Source organism: Stegodyphus dumicola, chromosome 7 (genome assembly GCF_044657685.1).
Source record: "Stegodyphus dumicola isolate Sdum_Otavi_A_Nest chromosome 7, ASM4465768v1".
Classification (NCBI taxonomy): Eukaryota; Metazoa; Arthropoda; class Arachnida; order Araneae; family Eresidae; genus Stegodyphus; species Stegodyphus dumicola.
Genome location: NC_140774.1, coordinates 4,665,806 through 4,689,888, shown reverse-complemented (window position 1 = coordinate 4,689,888; position 24,083 = coordinate 4,665,806). Strand labels below are relative to the sequence as shown.

Genomic DNA, 24,083 nt, shown 5'->3' with positions numbered 1-24,083 from the left:
CGTACGGATTTCTTTCTATAGGCTTTTACGGGGATTTGGCTTGCGGGTACCCGTACAGTTGTACGGGTTTCTGTCTGTGGGTTTTTACGGGGATTTGGCCTAGGGGTACCCGCAGAGCTGTACGGGTACCCGTAGGCCGATTCCCCGTAAAAAAAATTTTATGGGTTTCTACGGGGCATTTTTAACAGGGTAATTACGAGCCGGTTAAGGCGGAGATCCGTTTAAACGGAAGTCGGTTAAGAAAGAGTCTACTGTAATATCTTCCAGTTAAACTCGTTGGGATATATGCTCAAAAATGAAAACCCGTCCGGAATAATATTAAAAGTCCGACTGGGAAAAAGAGTTTTTCAATAACGAAGCCATGCATTTTACTTAAGGAATGTTACAGAAACAAATAAATCACATACATATATTATTTTAAATACAATAACAGGAAATTCATCTTGAAAGCTTTAAAGAACTTAAGATGCCATAAGAATGGCAAAATATTTGAGAGACCAATCTGTAACGTTGATAGATTGTGACGCAAAATATGAAAAGAATATGGAATGGAAGTTCTTAACGTCAAAGAATTATGGCTAAAAAGTAGTACTTCATAAAATAAATTACTCTTAATTGATGTCTTGCAAGTCTTTCATTTTTAATTTTACCATTCATGAAAAAATTTGTATTTTCTTAAAATATAAAAATTTTAAAGAATTTTTAAATAAAAGATTCGAAACGTTTTTAGCTGAAACTTTTGTGAAATTTTGAACTGCTATTTTTGAACTGCTCCATTACGTTAACATGCTTTTATAATCCGCGCAACTTAATAAGAGTTACTGTTCTTAGAGATGTACGGGCAGAAATTAATTTTTCACGTGGATTAGCTAATAGCCTTTTTTCATTGTATTGGCATTTGATGTGATATAAGGCAGCACTGTTTTTTAAATTGTAAAATAAATTGGGAGCTATTTTCTTAATTGTTTTGATAATGTTCTTTAGATAAAATGGGCGGAAGAATGCAGCAACCAACTTACATCACATTTATATACAGCTTTTGTATACATATATTGTGGTATCTGATCTTCTTTGCTAACATACAAAGATCTCACCAACGAAACCTGGCGACTACTCGCGCATGTGTAAAAGAATACCAGCACAGGAAGAAGCAATAACCCTTTAACCACGTGCGGTAAAAAGACGTGCGTTGCACGTCGAGATGCTTTTGTCTCAAACCGCGAGCAACGTGAACACCACGTCGATAGGCATTTATCGCAAAAATGTAAATAACGTGGTGCACACGTCGCCTAACAACGAGATTGTTTATTCCTCGAGTTACAGCTCTGGATTGCAGACGCGGAGCGGCGTAAATGAGACACTTTACCGCTTGTTATATTGTAGCGCACGGCACCGCAACCGTGAAGTTTAGTCGTAGCGCAAGTGGTTAAGTTAACTGTCAAAACCGGAAGACAAATACACGCTTTTCTTGCTTACAATAACACCAACGACTTGCGGTGGAACTTAGTTTCACAACAAATTCAAAGATAAAGAGTAGTGCTGAACAAAAAATTTAATTTAAGGCTAACTAAGCTGACTCAATAACCTATCCAGCATTAGACTTATTAAATGGCCAAAAGGGCGTATCAGCAACTCAGCGTAACAGCAAGGACAAACTAGTAAAGTGCGCTGGGTATCGAAATCACGCTCTAAATAAACTAAAAGTTTCGTCATTTTAAACATTTTATAGGTTATGTCACGCAAATGTCGTAAAAACTCATTACAAATAGCAACCTTATTGAAAAAAAAAAGCTTGTAGATATAGGCAATACAGATGCATTATGTGAATCACGAAAATTGTTTTAATTTTTGGTAAAGTTAATTAAATATTTATCACATATAAGACAGGTTTCTTTCAGAAGGAACAGTTTATTTTTCCAAAGGAAACATCATATAATACAAGAAACATGATACATGAGATATTTGCATGCTAAACATCAGAGAATTTTATGTAGGTAAAAACTAAAACTCCAAGCTGATATAGGACTGCAATTGAGTAGGCAAGTTTAGTAATTCAATTCCTTCTGGCAGCTGTGAATTGCAAATAAGAACGTCTCTTATGACACATCGGCAATAATGCGTCAGTCTCCTCGGTTGAGAATCATCAGTAAAGAAGTCGATTTCATGTTTGTGGAACTCATCGTGAAGGTCGTCTGCATCTGAAGAGTCGACATAAATCAGGAACTCGTCGTACGTTAAGTAGGGTTCTGTACTGGCTCTCCAAATAATGCGTAAACTTTCCAAATAAGTCGCAAACCTTTCAGGGGTCCAGAGTAAGTAGCAAATAATTATTTCTCTTAGGTTCAGAAAAAACCATACATCCTCGAAATGTTTGCGGATTCGCCTGAAAATAGTTAAATTTTGGTGTAGATGACTTTCTCGGTAATTGTTTTTAAAGCTTTTTAACTGGAAATAAGTTTTTTGTGAGGAAAAATGACAATATTTAATCAACACTGCAGAATGTGTGTACTTAAAATCCTGTTATTTCATAAAATGCTCAATAGTTATTATAGTAGGTGTTTTGAATATTCATTATTACAAAAATCCTCCAACAGTTTAGTACTCTGGTTAATAGTTGTATATTAATGGTAGTCATCATCAATATGTTCATCGTACCAGCTAAGTATGCCCACCAGCGGCGAGCGGTAAAGTCGCTGAACACTGGTAGTTTGGTCCGAAGTTCGAATCCCACGAACAGGTGTTTTCGTGGTTTTCCCCATGTGTAACGTGTATACGAGCCAGTTTCCCTTAGAAAGTCCTCCACGAAGGCATCCCTCCCCTTAGGCAGATAGCCCTAGTGTGCTTTGTCATAATTAAATACACCATCACCACACCACCAGCTAAGTATTCCTTAATAACATCCCTTTAATGTGAAATAACATATTTTGGGTACAAATTGCTGCGTAAAGTTAGTGGTCCCTGAGGCTACGTTCAGACGGCGACGTAAATGCCACAGAGACATAGTCACAAGGAATAAAATGCGAGAGTTTCATTCACATCTGCGACACAGGGTCTAAGCCACACCCAATTAGAGAAGCTAAATTTAGGCCATGCGTGATTTTTTTTTTTTTTTTTTTTTTTTTTTTTTTTTTGTGTGTGTGTGTGTGTGTGTGTGTGTGTATGTGTGTGTCTACAAATTTCCTGCTTCGTTTTCTCATTCAAGTTTCACGCGTTCGCTCTGATTGGTCGACGATTATCCCGAGTCGAACTTTATGCCAAGAACCTTAAACCAGATTTTGTTGCGTAGCACAGACTGGTTGCCTGGCAACGCAGCTCGGCTTAAACCACTTACGACCTTTATACCGTCGTCTAAACGCAGTTTAAGACTGCATTCAGATGGTGGTACAAATGACATAACTGTTTTAAGCAGATGTGCTTTGCTAGGTGACCAAACCTTACAATGTCCACAAAAACTGGTTTAGAGGTTTTGACATAAAATTCAAAGTTTCCAACTTTATGCCGACTGGGTATAATAGTAGACCAATCAGAGTGAATGAGTGAAACCTACTGAGCGGGAAAACAGAGGGGAATGCTGTAGACACATCTACGCATACACAAATTTAGTTTCTCTAATTGGCTACGCTTAAACGTTGTCTCGCAGTTGTGAACGGAACTCCCGCATTATGTGCCTTATGACTATGCCTCTTTGACATTTATACCACGGTCTGAACGGAGCCTAAAGCTGTGTTCAGACGACGGTGTAAAGTGGGTATAAGTGGTTTAAGCCGAGCTGCGTTGCCAAGCAACCAGTCTGTGCTAAGCCACAAAATATGGTTTAGGGCTCTTGGCATGAAGATCGAAGTTTTCAACTTTATGCCGACTTGGAATACGCGTCGACCAGTCAGAGCGAACGCGCGAAACCTGAGTGGGAAAATAGAGAGGGAGACCAGTAGACACATCCACGCATGCGCAAATTTAGTTTCTCTAATTGGGTGCGGCTTAGACCCTGTGTCGCAGGTGTGAACGAACTTCCCGCACTTTATTCCTTGTGACTATGCCTCTGTGACATCTACGTCGCCGTCTGAATGCAGCCTGAAGTGTCCGCCACGGCGACTTGAGGAGTAGCAACTTTCAGAGAAACACAGTGAAAAAATTTACATGTTTAAACATCAGGTAAGTAGCCTCTTGTGTGCTTCAGCATATATCTCAATAGCGTTACCGTTACCGCAAGCTAGTACGATCGCGCAGCATTAATAAAAAAATGTTTGACCTTCATAACTCAACGATAATGACCGGCAATACATATTAAGTAAAATACATTAGAGCGAAGGCAATGCCAATTGAACTAAAAAATCCCAGAGGCGCTGCTCGCCGTGAATGATTCCTGAAAAATGTCTAAGCTTTAGAAAATACTGGATATAAATAAACTGGACGTAATAAACTCTACAGATGTCGCATCTCATGTCCTACTAATTTCTCGACACTTCTGAATTTTTTTGTGTTATCAATGTTTCCTGAATTCTTAATTTCGTACGCAAATAAATAATTTTGATAGATTCTGTCAAACAAATATGTGAAATTTTTAGTCAAGTGAAATTTTTAGTAAGGCAAATGTGTGTGTTTATGTGTAGTAAGATCAAAAGACGGTTTTAGCAAGATCAAGATTTTTTCTTCTTATAATGCACTTTAAGAGTGGATCGGTTTTTGCTAAATCGCCATAAGCGTAGTGAGCGTGACAGTAAAGAGAATGTATTGTCAACCAATGCCAGAAACCTAAAGAAGTTCAAAAGTCCAAAATATGATGACAACTTTTGTTTTATTTGCAGTGCTCCATGCCGGCGAGGCGTTGGTGATTATAGGTCGAATGCTCATGATATACATTATTCTTTTCCTACCGAGATCAAGGCACGAAAATTTGTTGAGAAGTGGCCGGAGACTATTAATTACTCCGAAGGCTTTCTTTTGTAACATTAGTAACGTGATCCTCCCATGTTAACTTCTCATTGAGTGATCCTCCCATGTTAACTTCTCATTGACCCCTAATTAATTTGCAGATTTGACTTGGGATATTTCTTCTCCGAATAATGTAAAAAGTTTTTTCTTTAGAGGTGCTCTCGTATGTTTTCTCAAACAAGCTCTGCTTACCTGTGTCATACTCCAAGAAGAACGAAATTCGACGCCCTCTAGTGGGATTAGGCAATGCGCAATCACGCTGCATTTCTAATCATTTGCATATCTACCCGACATGTACCTTCATGAAGTTTCGGGCCCACCAGCGGCCGAGCGGTGAACCGGTAAAGTCGCTGAACACTGGTAGTTCGGTTCGAGGTTCGAATCCCGCGAACGGGCTGGCTGCATGGGCGTTTTCGTGGTTTTCCCCATGTGTAACGTGTATACGAGCCAGTTTCCCTTAGAAAGACCTCCACGAAGGCATCCCTCCCCTTAGGCGGATAGCCCTAGTGTGCTTTGCCATAATTAAATACACCACACCACCACACCACCATGAAGTTTCGTTACGATCCCACAATTATTTCTTGGTGCGCAAACTTTTATGGCAATGAGTGTATAATTGGTCACATGACTTGATATAATTTTCCAAAAATTAGAATTTTTATTTTACTTATGCAAGTTATTGCAAACTGAAACATTCATTCTTTTTATGCAATTTACTCAAACTTTTACTGTACACATTACTTTATATTTTGTTACTACACAGCTCTTATAACAGGCTGAATGAGTTCGTAGTTATATTGTTGCAGATCAAATGCGAGCATCCGAAAATATTTTCGTATTTTCTTTCGGCTTAGAAAAAGCTTTAGCTTTTACTAAACTTAACCATCCCTAGCTGATTATAAGTGAAATTTAAATGTTATAATTTCGGTTGCCATGATTTCAACAAAAATACAAACCACAGGTTCGTTTCGCCAGAAACTGAAGGATCTCATCGGTGTCAAGAAATTTCATCGTGCCTAATAAAGTTCATGAAGACTTAAGTTAAAAATTAAAAAAAAAAAAACAGTAGCATATTCAGATTCATGAACCTGACAAAACAGAAATATCAAAACTATCTTTAGTGAAATTTGTTCAAAGTACAGAAATAAGATTAAAGTCAAATGAAATGAAATTTTTCGTAAGTGGACATAGCTATTTATTTGCCTAATGATTGAGATTTTTCCATTATTGAGTCACATGCGAAAAAAATTCCAGAAAATGTTTTCATCAAATAATTGGTACGATATAATCAAAATATACAAAAAGGAAGCACCATTTAATGTAATCCAAATGATTTGCCAAGATTTTTTTTCAACAAAATCTCTAAATAATTCAGTTCTCAACAGAAAAGTATCTATTACAAAGTTTCCAGTAAAGCGGCTTAAACAGCCCTGGATAAAGTTAGGAGGTCCAAACTCCACCTCATACAATTCAAGTGTGACTATAATGAATTTATAAGATATTTCTCCCACCTTCTCGGAGTGCCTTCGTGATGTAGTGGTTCTGCACGCTGGACCGGTATTCCAGAGGTCCGTGGCTCGATTCCCGGCGAAGGCGGTTGCTAATTTTTCATCTCTCTTGCTTCCAAAAAATATATAATGTCTCTACAGAATATTTAGAATTTTATGTCATTCTGTAAATCTGTAGCAGGTAGATCAAAAGATTTAAAAAGGTAGACTAGCCTTTATTATATCTAAAAGTAGAACTGTGGCAACGGAAAAAATAGAAATGATCTGCTAAAATTCATTCCTCCTTTCAGAGTTATTACTATATCAACTTCAGGAAAAATTGAACAACTTAAGAAAAAATCGAACAACTTAAGAAAAAATCGAACAACTTAAGAAAAAATCGAACAACTTAAGAAAAAAATCGAACAACTTTAAGAAAAAATCGAAGTGGCGAAGCCTTATGTACAGCTAAAGAAGACCTCGTTTATATTGTTGATGAATTAATCAAAAATAATACATTATAACAGAACTGATACTATTTATTTTAAGAAAAATCAGTAATAAAAATACATAATAAATAATTTTTTTCTGTAATAAAAAATCTTACAAGTTTAAACACAGAATTTATCAGTACCTTTTGCACTTGCCAAAGCGATTTACTAACTCAGTGACATAAAAGACAGACGATTACTTTTTGGCTATTCTTTCTTTTTAATTTTATATACCATTAGAGGAAAGCTAAATCTACATTTATGTATTCTGCAGTATTTAATTGAATGTATATTATAAAAGGAATTTTCAGAAACGATGTACACTGTGAGGGGGAAGGAGGACAGTTCTACGAGTATATCTCCCGTTCTACTGGGCCGATTGACAAAATTCAACTTGCGTTCTTTATGTCTCGAAAGCGTGACTTGGGATATGTATTAGATTTATATATAGTATTGTTCTAATATAGGTATTTTGACATAAAATGGGACTTTTTGAAATGACATGCCAATTTTTTTCCATATTTCGATTCTACGACTCAAATTATGCCAAACTTTTCAGTTTTGTAAAAATCCCACGGGTAATTTTTAAAAGCGTTAGCTCTAAAAGTTTTAGCTCCTCAATGTTAATTGAATCTGATATATATTTATTATTATCTCTTTTTCATTAAACTTACTTGATTCCTTCTTCCAGAATTCGAAATTTAGGCTTAATAAAATTATAATTCGCCCATTTTTTATGATTTATTTTTAAAATTTGTATTTTAAAATATATTTTAGAAATCTTTCGAAAAAAATTTTTGTATGATAATCTATAAAACTTTCATTATCATCTTAAATTACATGTATTTCTGGTCGCACATGTCAAAAATTAGTTTTTTATTTAAAATTTTCTAAGATATACATTAATTTACATACTGGCTCGTTTTAAAATTCAGCATCTTTTTTTTTTTTTTTTTTTTTTTAGCGATAATAACGCCAAATGTGGTTTACGAACTTTGTGAAAATAAATTAAAAGTATGAACGATGACTTTTCTCCTCTCGTCTTACAATGAAAAAAGAAAAGGAAAATAGGTTGCTACAAATTAAGAATTTCGCCAAGTAAATTATTCTTGGCGCAAACTGAAAAAAATGCACAAAGATAAAATTTTACAAAATTTCGTACCAAATTTTACAAAATTTAATATTTAGGTATGATTTGAGTCGTAGAATCGAAATATGGAAAAAATTGGCCTGTCATTTCAGGAAACGCCCGATTTTGTGTCAAAATACCTATGTTAGGATAATGCTATATATAAATCTAATGTCAATGTTATATAAGTCTAATGTCTAATGTTAGGATAATGCTATATATATATATATCTAAGTCACCCTTTCGAGACACGAAAAACGCAATTTGAATTGCATCAATCGGCCCACTAGAACGGGAGATATTGTCCCATTATTATTATTGTTTATTGATTTTTTTGGCAGTGTACATTATTTTATGGTATTTCTCGACTTTTTATTTTAGAAAGTTAATCGACCTGGGCAGTGAACGGCTCATTTAATTTCATAATTTTGGGATTTTGAAAAACTTCAACTTCCCTTGAGGAGTCAATAAGTAAAATAGAATTTTTGAAGGCAGACTTTTACACTTAAATGCCAGTGAGTGGTTTTATGATTTGCTATTGTATCAAAATTTTATTTTTTAATTTGATTATAGCTGGTATTGCCAGAAAAGTTTCAAACAAGTAATAAATTTTTAAAAGCTTAAAGTATGGTATTAATATTATCATGAAGTTTTAGAATTTTAGATTCATAATATAACAATAACACACGCACACAAATTCCTTAAAGTATAAACATTTTTAATTTTTGCAGGTAATGTTATGATTTGGCTACGTCTCAATACTGAATCATTCCAGTTTTTTCTAGAATACAAATTCTATAAAATGATAAACTTATAATACTTTTGTTTCATCTGCATAAAACCGTTCCTAACATCCGGCGGTAGGGTACGAACTGCGCCAAATTTGATTGAAAATCCCCGTCCCCCTCTTTTCTAATCCACGAACTGCGCGACGTTTCCTGTCCCCCATTTCTTTCTTAAGAAGATTGGGTGCTACAAAAAGTCATTTATCGCCATTAATGGGAGATTCTATTGAGACTGCAAGCCTATATTTTCGTTTATCAATATTGTAAAAATTGTGCATGTAAAACAAATATTAATTTAAAGTCTGGAGTGTGCTAAAAAATAAATTTCTTTTACACTCATTTTAAAGTTTTATGATGCTTAAAGGAATGATGAGCCAGATCTTTTTTATTCTCTGTAAGAATTAAAAACTTTCCATGTTGTAAATTTTAGTCGCTGATATATATATATATATATATATATATATATATATATATATATATATATATCAGTTTTGAATAGTAAAATTAATAGATTAATGACATACACAAAACTGGTACACAATCAACGTATCAAATATAGGATTTGTAGCTCACCTTAAATAAGTTTCTTGTCTAGATAAATATTAACAAATCTTCTTAGATAGCAGAATGGTTTCAACTTTCAAATTTACCATTTTAGGTAAACAGTTCTAATTTAATTATAAAAATTATCTTTATTAAATCTAAAAATTGGACTTCTTAAGTCGTTCTAAATTCACACTAATATTATTGCAATATACTCCCGTATTAAGCTTTCCATTTTTAATCATTGAAGTTATTTTAAGGTTATTTAACTTTCTTACAAATTCCATATTTTAATACTAGAAACGTTTAAATATTTATTCTGTTTTCCAGCTGATGTACTTTGGCATACATTTAATTTCTAATACACATTTAATTAATAAATTAATAATTATGAGCATCAGCAGAATTTTCATAATTAATAAAAAAAAATAAAAAAAATAAACTCCCTTATATTCATATCCTGGGATTTTCAGTTCCCTTTTAATCCATTCCTTTTTCGCATATTGTTGCACTGTACTCAAGTTTTCATGTATGTAGAATTTATATACCGGGTGGCCATAATTAAACTGACAGTGCTCACAGTGTTCTGTAGCGCGATCTATTTGCGAGAATAACGCCACATTTTGTAGGAAGATTAAACAAGACGGGGGACGAAGGATTCCACGAAAAAAAAATAGTTCCAAAAGTCACCGCTAGGGGAATATTTGGCGCTGTGTAACAGAAAATAGATTGTTTATAAATGCAAATTAATACGGAATAAAGTTACCTTTTATTGTGGATATGCCTTGTGGAATATGGATATGCCTTACAGTACGGTATGAAAAATCTTACGAAAGATTATCAACTTCTATCCGTACAAGATCAGCCGTGTACAGGAGTTACTGTACCCCGACCATGATAAGCGACTGACTTTTGCTCTCACCTTTTTTGCCAGAATGGAGGTGGATGATGCTTGGCCGTGGAAAATCTTATGGAGAGACGAGGCCCACTTTTACCTGAATGGAACTGTGAATACACAGAACTGCCGAATTTGGGATGACAAATCACCACATGCAGTCACAGCAATTCACTTACATTCACCAAAGGTAACTGTTTGGTGTGGGTTCACAGCGGAATTTATCGTAGGTCCATTCTTCTATGAGAACTTTACCCCGACAGGACCGAAACCTGTTCTGTTACCGGAGAGAAATATCGCCACATGTTGAACAGCTTTGTCATTCCGGCACTTCAGCAAATACAATGCCTGGGGGAAATCATTTTCATGCACTTCACGCGTTGCTGTACGGGTGCAACAGATGCTACGACAGAAATTCACAACAGAAAGAGTCATTAGCCGCTACTTTCCAACTGCATGGCCACCTCGGTCGCCTGATCTTACCCCATGCGACTTCTGGCTATGGGGTTACCTTAAGTCCAAGGTCTATCAAGGAGTGGTCCAGGACCTGACTACGTTGAAGGATAACGTATCACGGACTGTACGGGAGATTCCTGCAGACATGTTACTTTCTGCTGTTGTGCATACAGTGCATAGAATGTAATATGTGGTCCACAACAACGGCAGCCATATTGAACCTCATATGAATGCAAAATAAAAGGTAATTTACGTATTGATTTGCATTTGTTAACACTCTATTTTCTATTACACAGCGCCAAATACTCCTCTAGCGGTGACTTTTGGAACTAATTTTTTTTTCGCGGAATCCTTCGTCCTCCGTCTTGTTTAATCTTTCTACAAAATGTGGCGTCATTCTCGCAAATAGATCGCGCTACAGAACACTGTGAGCACTGTCAGTTTAATTATGGTCACCCGTTACTTTGTATTGTATTTATGCCAATTTATATTTAAATGATAATTTTTACAAATTCTTGCATCACAACTCTAGTTAACAGAAGATGTTTCTAACACCTTGGCAAAGCTTAATCTTCAGCATGTAGTTTATTTTCCAATCTATTTTCAGGCTGAATTATTTGTAAAATTAATTACTTGAAATTATTTGTTAACAAAGATGGTCGCTAAATCACGCTAATAACATTTTTAACTGTTGTAATTTATAATGCAACGAGTTCATGTGATTTATAATATAATTCATTTATATATTTTTCAGCAGTATTGAAATTAATAGCAGATACTGATAATGATATACATTTAGATTACAGTGATTTAGATTGCCATTGCCTTCTTCACTCATGCTTTTATGCTACATTCCTAATATTTCATAATGGCATACAGGTAAGTTTAACTCATTCACCAAACATGTAAATCTCTAATTCAGCCCATTTTTGTTCTTACGTGTACTGTATCTTCTATTTTCTTTAATATACAGGGTGATTATAATTAAAGTTTAAGTTTCAAAACGCTATAAAAAAAGAACCACTGATGGAAATGATGTGAAATTTGAAAGGAATGTTATTGAAGAAGGCGGAAAGCGTATGGCAGAAGAAAAAATTTAGTTTCAAAAGTTAGCAACAGATGGCGCTGTAAGCGGGAGAATCACGACGAGAAACGAGAAATGATTCGTAAAACAACGGGTTAAGGTGGAAGTTACACATTAAAACGCATTGACAAATTAGAATTGTTGAATAATTTTATTTGCATGACTGTACATATCACATCGAAAGGGACAAATCGGTTTCAAGAGTTTTGCGGCGACATACCACATAAGAACCATTCATCAAAGCAGTTCGGAACTGTCGCGAGACTGGCGCAAAACATGTTCAATATGGTGTCCACCGTTGTGTGCAACAAGTTGAAAGCGACAAACAGCATGTTCCACAACGGATCGCAGTGTCTCCGGGGTGATGTTCAGAATGTGTTGCGAAATGCGTGCCTTTAATTCCGCTAAATTTGCAGTTGGAGCACGGAACACAACATCCTTCAGATATCCCCTCAGCCAGAAATCACACGGAGTAAGATCAGGCGATCGGGACGGCCAGGCTGTAGGGAAATGACGGCTGATAATTCGAGCATTTCCGAAATGGCGCCTCAGCAGCTGCTTCACGGGATGTGCAATGTGCGGAGGAGCGCCATCTTGCATAAAATGATTTCATCCACACGTCTACGCTGTTGCAGAGCTGGAATCACGTGGTTGCGCAAAATCGATGCATACCTCTGACCAGTGACGGTTGCGATAACAGGACCGGAAGCACCCGTCTGCTCGAAAACATATGGTTGTAGGATGAATGATGCCGTAAAGCCACACCATACCGTGACCTTTTCAGGATGAAGTGGTACGGGGTGCGTTGCCAGTGGATTTTCTGTTGCCCATATTCGACAATTCTGGGTATTCACGTATCCTATCAGATGGAAATGGGCTTCATCTGTACACACAATTTTCCACGGCCATTCATTATCCACTTCCATGCGAGCCAGGAATTCTAACGCAAAAGTCTCCCTAGCTGTCAAGTCAGACGGAAGCAACTCCTGCACATGGCCAATTTTGTACGGATAGCATTGCAGGATGTTTCGTACAATTTTCAGCACCGCGCTCGTAGGCCTGTCCAATGTTCAGGCAATTTCTCGTGCACTGCACGGTTGCACACCACCGGCCGACCCCTCTTGTAATGCTGTGGCCACTTCTTCAACTACCGTCGAATGCACTCGTTTTCTCCCTCTACCAGATTGCACATCAAACGAACCTGTCGTTTCGAATTTTTGCATCATTTTCTTTAGACCTACGACACTCATTGGACCAACGCCTTCTTTTATACCCTTCAGTGTCCTGAATTTTTGCAGAGCTACTCTTGCACAATCATCATTCTTGTAATACAGCTTTACCAGCAGACGCGATCCTGCAGTGAAACACCCATGGCGAACGTCTGAGACGCGAAATGAGGAACAGCCTGGTACCTGGCGGCTTTATAACACTGAAATTTAACTAAAATTTTAATTTACGTCTTCTTCCGCTTGCAGTGCCATCTGTTGCTAACTTTTGAAACTAAATTTTTTCTTCTGCCATACGCTTTCCGCCTTCTTCAATAACATTCCTTTCAAATTTGACGTCATTTCCATGAGTGGTTCTTTTTTTATAGCGTTTTGAAACTTAAATTTTAATTATAATCACCCTGTATTATTCAGCCTAATTTCAAAAGATCTTGTGGAAAAGTCACTAAACATTGGTAGTTCGTTCGACTCGAGTTTCTAGTCCTAGGGATCCCCCAGCTCTTTCTTTTTTGTACTTATTTACTGTATAAAAATTTAGCGTAAAAATTTCAGTTTATGAAGTAAAAATACTTTTTTAATTTATTCTTTAAAAATATTGCAAAAATTTTCACCTTTACCTTAGCATATCTTTTTACAAATCCCTCTAATAAGAAAAGAAATTAACTCAGTTTCGGTGATTGATACATCAGTGCAAATTATGTGTAACATTTTCCCAAAAGCATACAGTTTATATAGATATCAATAAATTAAAGATTATTTCTCCATCTAATTTTCTTAACATGTTTATTCCAGAATTTTGTTTTCACACTGTAATGCTTAACTTTATGAGTTTTCTATAATCATTCAATTTCTCTAGCCATAGCAACTTTGCATACCTTCTAACAAGTAGTTATATTTTTAACCACTGTATTTTAATTCCTGTTGACTATCAGTACATTATTCACTTGTTTCACAAGTGCAACTTTTATTTTATACGGAAATCTACGTAAAATAGCATTAAAACTTCAGTTATGCGGAGCTCCTGATCGATTGCTTGTTTTAGATTGAATGAAATTAAGCTTAATGTTACTGTTAATTAGCTTGTTATTAATTTAATTGTATGTTTCTAACTAATTATATGTTCAGATATTTCCAAGTATATTACACAAACTTTTACGTCCTAATTTTTAGTTTTTGGTTAAAAAAATAAGCTTTTATTTATTGAGAGAGGCCTGATTGATTATATTAATTTGTAGTACTGTTTATCTAATTCTTTCTTCTGGATAAATATTAGAAAAACTTCTTAGCATAATAATTTAAATTTATTTACAATTTATACGTCAGTGATCCAAACGCATAGTAATGTTGCTATAATAGATTTCATGCTAAGCTTTTTTTTAATTTAACTATTAATTTCTGCAAACATTTACATGATTGCTTTAATTAACGAAAAAGTTTTCTAGCACACTTTAACACACTTTGATATGGAATAATATTTTGCACTCTATTAAATTGTCCAGTCTAGTTCAGACATCTTGACCATTATTGATGTAATTTATTAAAAATATAATTTGTATGCTTTATAATTATTTAATTTATGATATTATCATGAATGAAAGATGTTTGTAATGCTAATATGTATGTGTCGCGTTTGCTTACTAAAACTTTACTTCCACGAACGCCCTCTGGCGAAAGAGACTAAAAGTAGTCAGTTGAACGGCTGACGCGTCTAACAGATGTATAACGATAGACCGTCTCCGTATAAATTATGCTTGTAATCATTATAACTTGTAAATATTTTGTAGATATCTTTCATACGAATTGAAATTTCTTAAAAAGTTTATAGCTGTGTTAAGTTCATCATAGAGACGGATACCTACAAGAAGGAAAAGCATGCAGTTCAGGGCAGCCCTATTTAGAAGGTAAGTGAACTTTCACTTATCTATTTAATGATCAAAAAATTTTAATAGTACAAAGTTGATAAAATTTTTTAACATGGCGCCCGAACAGGGACTGCCAGTAACTGCGGTTTTCCTAACTATTGAAACTGTCTAAATTGATATCAGTTATATAGATAATACATAAGCATAAATAATTAGTGAATTGCTGATAGTTGTTGAATTATTGAATATTAAACAATGACGGAATTCATCGATACATTGAAAAGGAAACGCGGCCACATAAGGGCTGCCGTTACAAAATTAATTGGCCGAATCGAAACTGAATTACCAAAAACAGAAGTGAATGCAGAGGAACTAGAAATTTCCTTAGAACTCTTAAATGAAAAATCGAACGAGTTAAAACAAATAGATGCCGATATAGAAAAATTAATAGACATAAATTATCTTGACCACGAATTAAACGGTGTTGACGAATATCGTGAAAGAATAACTACATTTAAATACAAAGCTAACAAAAAATTGAAAGAAATTAATATAGAACAACAAAAATTTAGTGTGTTAAGAAGCACTGAACAGTTGAGTGAAAGTATTATAGAAAACGTTAAAATCGAAAGTCATGATGTGAAGCTTCCTAAACTTAGGATTCCGAAGTTTTATGGCGAGAGCTGCGAATGGCTGACATTTTGGAACACTTTTTCATCAGCCATACACCAAAATAAAACGCTTGACGCTATAAGCAAATTTAATTATTTAAAATCCTTTTTGGGAGGCACTGCTTTTAACACCATTGACGGTTTCGATTTAACCGAAGAAAATTACCAAACTTCAGTTAAACTCCTCACAGAGAGATTTGGAAATAAAGATGTACTGATAAACGCCCATATAGATAAATTACTGAAAATAAGACCTCTAAAAGATTCTAATGACATTCAAAATTTCCGTATGTTATTCAATTATATACAGAAACATATTCGATGTCTTGAATCATTAAATATGACCTCAGAAACATATGGAGCTTTATTAACACCTATTTTGCTTAAAACATTGCCCGCAGATTTGGTTTTGGAGTATAATAAAACAGTTCGGAAATCAAATTACGATTTGGGTCACCTAGTGGAATTTCTTTCTGAGCAATTAGTTGCGCGGGAACGTACATTCCAGACGGTCCAGCCAAAGGCGGCGCCGCAAAAGCATAACAAACTGAGTGAAACCAGACCTATTGCGAAACACACAGCTTCGGAGTTGACGAACGCAAGTTTGCGGGGGGGACAAACACCATGTGTTTTCTGCGACTCTTCTGATCACGAGTCTTTAACGTGTAAACAAGCATCTTTATGGTCTACTGAGAAAAAAAAGGAGAAATGCAAAGCGAAATTAATATGTTATCGCTGTTTACACCCACGGCATCTTAGTTTTAATTGCACTTCTAGAATAAGGTGTGAATTATGTAAACAACGACATGCCACTATAATGTGTTTTAAAACCGAAAACGGAGAAATTAAGGAAGAACAAATTGAAAATAACGCCTTAACGAATAATTCATCCTATGAAAGCGTAATCTTGCAAACTTTAATTGTCAATGTTTACAGAGATGGTGAAAGCAATTTTATACGAATAATTCTGGATACCGGAAGTAGCAGATCATATATCAGCACATTTCTTGCGGAGAAATTAAAACTAAAATCTTTAGGTCAGGAAAGTGTGACTCATGGGCTTTTTGGAGGGATAGAAAAAAAGGGAAAATCACAACAAGTATCTGATTAAGTTAAATAATCCAGAAACAGGATTCACATGCGGAATGGAAGTTTTGAGCCAAAACACCATATGCTCACATATTCCAAAACTGGAGGATAGGGACTGCATAAAGAAACTAAGAGGTTACAAAATTTTTCCCAGTGATGTAACTAATGAGAATTCTTGTTTATTTGAAAAACACCCTAACGAAATACACATGCTTGTAGGAGCAGATTATGCCGGAAAACTCTTTACAGGAGAAATAAAACACGTAACGGAGAGTTTAGTAGCGATGAATACACACCTTGGTTGGACAATATTAGGGAGAATGAAGGTAAAGGGAAAGAATTTTAATGAAGTTCTTTTATCACTACACATTAGTGACAGAAAAATTTGTGACTTGTGGTCTCTTGATTCTATCGGAATAACTGAACCAGCTCTTTCGCAAACAAAACAAGAAATAGAAAAGGCTACAGAAAATTATTTCATCCGTACTTTAGAAAGAGATGACACTGGAAGGTATCAGGTATCACTGCCATGGCTTCAAATTCATCCTGAGTTGCCAGATAATAGAATCCTTGCAGAAAAGCGTCTGAAGTCTTGCGTGAAAACCCTTCAGACAAAGAATTCCTTAGAAGTCTACGAAACTGTTTTAAAGGATTGGGTAGAAGAGGGAATAATTGAACCTGTCGATATTTCGGAGGCAGAAAAGATCAAAGGGCATTATCTGCCACTTAGAGCCGTGTTTCGGGAAAATTCGACTACCAAAATTCGACCAGTGTTCGACGCATCTGCAAAGGAGAAAAATTCGGTATCTCTGAATGACTGCCTGGAAAAAGGTCCTAATTATCTTGAATTGATCCCCAAAATTTTGAAAAAATTTCGAGAGGGGAAGTATGGAGTAATTTCGGATATAAAAAGAGCATTTCTTCAGATAAGTGTGAATCCAGCGGATCGAGATTTTCTCCGGTTCCTATGGTGGGAGAAAGGACAGCCTGCAAAACTGACTATATATCGGCACCGAAGGGTTGTATTCGGCGTAAACGCCAGCCCCTTTTTACTCGCTGCCACGATTAACTACCATTTGGAAAATGTACCAAAACAACATCAAGAAATAGCTTCAAAGCTAAAGAAAGCCATGTATGTGGATAACTGCGTAGCGAGCGTGGAATCAATTGAAGAATTAAACTCATTTATCAAAGGATCTAGAGAAATAATGGCTACTGCAAAATTTGACCTAAGAGGTTGGAAACATAATAGACTTAAAAATGAAACTTCAAATCTAAACCTTTCTGAGAAAGATTATGAAGATGTTGTGTCAGTATTGGGATTGAAGTGGGACTTGTTTGACGATACTTTGTCTTGTCACGTAAAATATGAAGAAAACCCTGTATCGAGCAAAAGATCTGTTCTTTCCGAATTGAGTAAAATCTTTGACCCAATTGGGTTTACTAGTCCAGTTACTTTAATGCCTAAATTGATTCTGCAAGAGTGCTGGAAACATAAAATTAACTGGGATACTAATCTGCCGAAAGATCTAGCAAGGAAATTTTTCACATGGTCATCTCAGTTAAAATATTTGAAAGACATCAAAATTCCTAGATTGCTTCCCAAAATAGACGAAAGTACCACTGTGCATGTATTTTCAGACGCAAGCAAGGACGCGTATGCGACCTGCATTTTCCTTAGACACAGCGGTGAGAGTGGAGTCACTTGTCAATTGATACAATCTAAAACAAGAGTTGCTCCGCTAAAAGCACTCACCATACCTCGACTAGAGATACTCGCTTGCACTATTGGAGCCAGGCTCTCTCATACAATAAGAAAAGACTTGAAATTAAAAGAGGTACCAGTTTTTTACTGGACGGATTCCACAAATGCTCTCTTTTGGATAAAACAGAAAGAAAATTGGTCCACTTTTGTAGCCAATCGAGTAAATGAGATTCAAAAATTGAGTAACCCAGATCACTGGCATCACATTCCCGGAAACCGGAAAGTTTAATCCTTCGGATTTGCCATCTCGCGGTTGCTCTGCAAAAGAATTGAGGAAATCCGAATGGTGGAAAGGACCAGATTGGATTTATCGACCTCCAGAAGAGTGGCCTATTGCAGATGGAGAACATCCTGACTTCGATATAGTAAATGTAGAAAGAAAACGAACTGTGGTTTCAGCCAGCAATAACACGAATACAGATAAATTTAAACTTTTTGACAATATTTCAAAATTCGAAAAGATCATAAAGGTCGTATCTTGGATCTTTAGATTCATTAAAAATGCTACAACACCACCATCTGAAAGAACTCATGGGAGAATTTCAGTCGAAGAACTAAAAGGAGCTGAAACAGTGGTTTTCCGACTGATCCAACGAGAATCTTTCGAAGGATTGAAAGATAAAAGAATACGTGCTCTAGAACCTATCATGGACTCCAATGGCCTTATAAAAGTGAAAACACGTATCTTTCAGAGAGACGATGATGCTGACTTTCGTTACCCAGTTTTACTTCCCTCAGAACATCCATTAGTATTAAAACTCATTAAATCTGAACATGAAAGGCTAAGTCACGCTGGAGTACAATTCGTTATGTGCGCTTTGCGTGAAAAATATTGGATCATAAAGAGTAGGAAAACCGTACGCAAGGTTATCCAAAACTGTGTACGATGTCGAAGGTTCGACTCTGATTCATATAAGATTCCTCAAGCGCCACTACCTGAAGACAGAATAAGAGATGCTTTAATTTTTGAGATTATTGGTGTTGATCTGACGGGTCCCTTAATTTTAAAAGGAGGCCAAAAAACATGGATCGTCATTTTTACTTGCGCAATATATAGAGCAGTTCACTTAGAGCTAGTCTCATCTCTATCAACCGAAAGTTTCCTGCACGCATTCAGGCGATTCATCGCTCGAAGGGTTAGACCTGTCACTGTATACTCTGACAATGGAACCAATTTTGTTGGATCAAAAAATTTGTTTAAGACCATAGATTGGAATTCTATCTTAGAAAATGCAACAGTTAAGAAAAAGGACGTAAAAGATTTAAGAGCTGTCACCCCAGCAATGTTTCTAACAGAAATTCCAGAGACTGGAGTTCCTGAATTAGATCTTTTGGATTCTAAATCCATCAATAAAAGATACCTTTACAGAGCCAAATTGAGAAAAGATTTACGAAAAAGATTTCGATCAGAATATTTAGGGCAACTAAAACAAAGCTCAAAACTCATTCGCGAACCATCTTCTGTGAAAGTTGGTGATCTTGTAATTGTGTCCAACAACGAAAAAAGGATAAACTGGCCCTTAGCTAGAATCGTGGAAATTTTTCCATCAAACGACGGACACATTAGATTAGTGAAACTGAAAACTGCACAAGGGGAGATTATAAAACCTACTAAGAACCTCATACCTCTTGAACTCAACTTTACACCTGAGTCGGATATGCAAGTGACGTACAGAACTCGACGTATGACGAAACCTCAAAAGACTTGAACTACAGGTCAGTTGAGGTCCATCCTCTGCTGATACTGGACCTCAAGGTGGGAGTGTCGCGTTTGCTTACTAAAACTTTACTTCCACGAACGCCCTCTGGCGAAAGAGACTAAAAGTAGTCAGTTGAACGGCTGACGCGTCTAACAGATGTATAACGATAGACCGTCTCCGTATAAATTATGCTTGTAATCATTATAACTTGTAAATATTTTGTAGATATCTTTCATACGAATTAAAATTTCTTAAAAAGTTTATAGCTGTGTTAAGTTCATCATAGAGACGGATACCTACAAGAAAGAAAAGCATGCAGTTCAGGGCAGCCCTATTTAGAAGGTAAGTGAACTTTCACTTATCTATTTAATGATCAAAAAATTTTAATAGTACAAAGTTGATAAAATTTTTTAACAGTATGTTTACCAATACCTTTTATTTTCTTTGCTAGCTGTCGCATTTATTATTGTTATTCAAGTAATTAGCCTGCTTGTTAGATATTTTTTACTTGTTCTTATGTAATTCTATTTATTTATTTTTATTTTCCTCTTGGCTACAATTGGCTTCGAAAAGTTAAATTGTAACCCTGTATGAGCAGGGGGAAGAAATTTTGATTGGCGCAGTTGCTCTATAGCTCGACCGGGGGGGATTTTCATTAACGCAGTTGGAATACACCCCCTCAAACGATACACATCATACTGCGTGCTAGTGCTAGTTAAGCAAGTGATTGTCAACAAATCAGCTGTTAAGATAATTTAGGTATATAATTTCATAAACACATAAATTTTCTTGAATTTATCATAATAATAATCCACACATAATAATAATCCACACATAATAGTAATCCACTAATAATCATTCGTAATCGTAATTCGTAATAATAATCATTCGTTCAGATCTTATAGATAAAAAGTTTTCCAAAAGTTTTTCAACAAAAAACGACAGCAAGCTTCTGAAAGAATTCACTCAAATGAGAAATATGCCAAAGAATAAAATAGGGTTTAATCCTAGTATCCGGTGCACACGGGATTTGGCTACTTTTGGCGACTTTATGATGAGCAGTAAAAACCGGACATTGCGATGAGTAGTTAACGGGGTCATTCAAAGAAAATATATAGTTAAACATAGTATATACTATGTATATAGTATATATGCTATGTATATACACACATAGTATATAGTATATATATATAGACGTTCTTTGGATCATTTTTGGTGTTGGCGATAAATTTCAAATCAAGGCGATAAAGGTTACTAGGTAGGACTTATAATAAGCAATAATCTGAGAAGTACACAGTTCGAATCACAGATTATTTTGTCTCAGAGAGATGAGAGATCATAAGACATGTCATGTGACATTTTCCAGAAAATTCCGATCGTGATTTTAGCTAATAAGCACTTAGAAACAATTTCGCTGCTAAAGTGCAGAATCGCCCACTTATTTGTTTGGCGCTTTTTACAAGAGTAAGAATAATTGGATTTTTGTCAATTTTCTTTGACTTTTTAAGTGAAAATTGGTCGACGTGTACATAGATACCGTGTATGTGGAATTCTTAAAAACGCAGCAAGCAGTTTGCGATTCTGCACTTTCTCCCAATTTCGCACCTAATCTTCGTCATCATTAAGCACTTTTGTTCCATAAAAGTTCTAGTATAAGCGTAATTCGGCTAGCAAATTGAGTAAAAAAAAAAAAAAAAAAAAAAAAAAAAAAAAAAAAAAAAAAACATGCCTGCAGGGTTGGTCGCCAAGTTTTCGCCAAAAAATCGTCAAGTTCTTATAATGTAAAAATTCACCACTAACATTTACTATACATTTTTACGCTAATCTTTACTTATTCTTACTACATACATCATACTTTTCTAACAACTTGAATTTAAATGTGTTAATACCATATTTAACGAGTTAATTTTCAATTGCATGTGCTGAATATCATGCTTTTCAATTCTATTAATTATCATGTATCGCTAGTAAAATTTAGCATGCCCTTAATATGTTTAATCAGTTAATTTTTAGCAAAATTTAACTTACATATGCTTGCTGTCACGCTATGCACTAAATAATATGTTTTAAACAACAAATTTAACGTGTCACGTTTTATTTAAAAACGTAACCGTACATCGCTGAAACCATAACAGTTGGCAACAAAAAAGGTACCGTCTCCAGCGGGTTCTCTGCGGAAGAGGCCAACGGATTCTTTAGAAAACAGAAGTGTACAGAATCTAAAACTCATAGTTTTTTTTTCTCTTCTATCCTGTCATAATTGTGTAACAATAACATAAAAGAAGCTAATAAACGCTAAAGAATTCTCGAAGGGGTTTGATAAGAAAATGTTTAAGGACCCCTGGTTGGACAAAGTCGTGAGTTCTTGCTAATTCTTTCAGGTTGATAAATGGGACACAGGCAGTGATATTAACTCTGTTCGTTTAGCACTGAAAGAAAGAAATTTTATAGCTATCCTTTCAATCTCGAAAAAAATTCATACTGAACAAATTGTTAATTAGATTATTCATTTCCAATTCAAATAACAACAATTTAAAAAACGATATAATGTAATATAAAATTTAAACTTACAGTAGTCTCTGATGCCCATGTCGTCCTATAAATAATTCATAGGCTACGATTATTGGTTCATAAATAATCCTGACTCCATACTTAAGTTGAATCAGCAAGTGCTCCGGCTTGCCCCGAATTAAGCACTGGAAACCATATTTAAATTGCCAATTTTCGGAACGAATCGGCCAAATATCTTTTATATTACATTTTCGCAGATGGTGCAAAATATATTCCATTATTGCAGGTTTACAGTTGAAAATGATATTCATTTGAATTAATTTATGGTTTCGCACCGTGTAAAATAATTCCCAAACAAGACTGGAATCAGGGAATTTGTTGTCGAACAGCAAATCTGTAACTTTGGGTAATATTTCCGCTAATATGTTCCTTATGATCTCTGAGTTCTCATCATCGTAGTAAGTAAGCACCATCTCAGACATTAATTCGAATTCATTCAAAGAAGCACAAAATAATGAATTTTCTATGTAATGGCAATAAGCTCTCAGATGCTTTAAATACAATTTCACGATTTCAGGTTTTCCTTTCGTTGCTAGACTTTTCAATAAATATCCACCACCAAAATCGTAAAAGAAGTTAACGGCGACGTCTTCGAAATTGTCAAATTCTTCATCTGTAATCGTCTGCCTCGACTTGAAGACTTCGAATAACGGCACATTAGGAATAGTCGGGAGATTACTTGGATAAATACCTATTCCTTCCCCATTGTCAAAGGCTATAAGGCACTGGCGATATGATATGCAGTAATAATTTCGAGGCTGGGCGCACAAATCCAGAGCCGAAATTAACGTTGTTTTTCTCTTTAAATGAAATTCAGAAACACCCAAATCTAAGAATGCGACAGAACTCGCATCGGCTAGCCAGGTACATGTCATTTTTAAAATATCGTGACGATACAAGTAGAATTTTATTTTTCAGTCCTACAGTTGCTAACTAACCCTTAATTGAGTACTTTGGGTTTAATGCTTTCCTAGAATAAGTGAGTCGTTTGACCTTGGCCGCGAAGATCTGGTGTCTCTTATCGCACAGGGATCCCAACTCAAATCTACGAAGTTTAGAAGAGGAAATGCTCTGTCATATGCTAATTGGTTCTCATAGATCACGTGGTTTTCTTTTCTTTTTTAGTCTCAGCGTTAACACTAGAACTAATCTGTACAAGTCTACCATTTTTGGCGGAAATTTAATCTTTAGATTCGCTGAAATAAGGAATGACATATTATATTCGTTACTGGTACCTCTATAGCGAACTACTAATTTATCTGATTAGTAATATGGAGAATATTAAAAGGAGCAACAATTTCCCTAAAAACTTGCATTAATATCCAAAAGTAATGTCGTAATTTTCTCAAAGTGAGCCAGAGTCAGGCCCAACTGCTAATGCAATATTTTGTTTATTA

At 35.4% G+C, this 24,083-nt stretch overlaps 1 protein-coding gene across 1 annotated transcript; it reads right to left on the bottom strand.

Annotated features, from left to right (window-relative positions):
* Positions 1-1,912: 1,912 nt before the first annotated feature.
* Positions 1,913-23,716, bottom strand: LOC146996084 (uncharacterized). The gene is made up of 2 exons (XM_085819747.1): positions 22,687-23,716; positions 1,913-2,383 (listed from the first exon to the last, which is right to left on the bottom strand). The coding sequence occupies exons 1-2, from the start codon at positions 23,559-23,561 to the stop codon at positions 2,002-2,004; spliced, it is 1,257 nt and encodes a 418-aa protein (XP_085675873.1). The 5' UTR covers positions 23,562-23,716; the 3' UTR covers positions 1,913-2,001.
* Between the last annotated feature and the right edge of the window lie 367 nt (positions 23,717-24,083).